This window comes from Plectropomus leopardus, unplaced genomic scaffold (assembly GCF_008729295.1).
Source record: "Plectropomus leopardus isolate mb unplaced genomic scaffold, YSFRI_Pleo_2.0 unplaced_scaffold25676, whole genome shotgun sequence".
Classification (NCBI taxonomy): Eukaryota; Metazoa; Chordata; class Actinopteri; order Perciformes; family Serranidae; genus Plectropomus; species Plectropomus leopardus.
In genome coordinates, this window is record NW_024627908.1 from 657 (window position 1) to 1,920 (window position 1,264).

At 50.9% G+C, this 1,264-nt stretch overlaps 1 protein-coding gene across 1 annotated transcript; it reads left to right on the forward strand.

Moving 5' to 3' along the window:
- Nucleotides 1–203: 203 nt before the first annotated feature.
- socs2 (suppressor of cytokine signaling 2) lies at nt 204–1,244 on the forward strand (the record flags this gene model as incomplete). The annotated part of the gene is made up of 1 exon (XM_042516788.1): nt 204–1,244. A coding segment is annotated over one exon (515 nt), but the record flags the coding sequence as incomplete, so codon positions are not given.
- Between the last annotated feature and the right edge of the window lie 20 nt (nt 1,245–1,264).

Consider the following 1,264-nt stretch of genomic DNA (forward strand, 5'->3'; position numbering starts at 1 on the left):
TTTTTAGAGAATGTATGGTCTTTAAAATTTGCCTTAAAGTCCTGGAAAAGTCCTGGAAATTAATAGGCACAAATGTTGAGAATCCTGGTGTCTTTTTTTAAAGCTCACCAGACGCATTTAAGCAACAGAAGTCGTTAAAAATATTCTGACAGCGCAGACTTTGGTAAAATAAAGTAATATCTGTGTGTATTTCTGTCCTTCAGTGTCTCATGTGTGTCCTTTCTGTCTCTCCGTGGCGTCAGGCTGGTACTGGGGCAGTCTGACCGCCAACGAAGCCAAAGAGATCCTCCAGGACGCCTCAGAGGGGACATTCCTGGTGCGGGACAGCTCCCAGAGGGACTACCTGTTCACCATCTCCGCCATGACGTCGGCGGGTCCCACCAACCTGCGGATCGAGTACAAACACGGCAAATTCAAGCTGGACTCGGTGGTTCTGGTGAAGCCGAAGCTGAAGCAGTTCGACAGCGTGGTCCACCTGGTGGAGCACTACGTCCAGCTGAGCAGGACCAGCGACAAGGCGGCGTCGAACTCTCAGCCCTCTGCAGCGCCGCCCAACGGCACGGTGCAGCTGCTGCTCACTAAACCGGTGTACACCGCCACGCCGGCGCTGCAGCACCTCTGCCGCATCGCCATCAACAGGACGACGCGGCGGGTCCAGGATCTGCCGTTACCCAACAGACTGAAGGACTACCTGACGGACTACACCTACAACGTGTAGACGCCCAGCAGGACTGGAGTTAAACCAGTGCAGTGCATCGGCTGCGCCCGTCTGACCACTGACCAATCCCATCATGCACTGCTCCTACAAGAACCCAGCGAGCCAAAGGGACACGCAATAACCAGTGAGTCTGAGTAAAGTCCCTGAAGTACTCCTGATCGTACTACGCTGCAGTAAGTACCTGTCTGACCCGTCACAGCGCTCTAACTGACCTCAGCGTGACCTTAAAAAAACGACTTTTTAGCTCGAACACATCGCCGTCACGAACTTCAGTTTACAGAGTCAGATAGAAACTACAGATGGTCGGCAGAGACGCTGGAGATCCAGGTTACACGATCTGAACGCAGTCAAACTAAAGCTGCAACCAAACATTACTTCATTATTGATTCATCGTTTTGTCCGTTAAATGTCGAAGAATTCCTGCACGCACGTATTCAGTGGCGTCACGAGGCTTCAGCCCCCGAATGTTTCATAAATCAGCCCGGAGAAAAAGGGAGACTTTTAACACGCACTTCATCCATAAAAATGTTTGTTATTATATATATT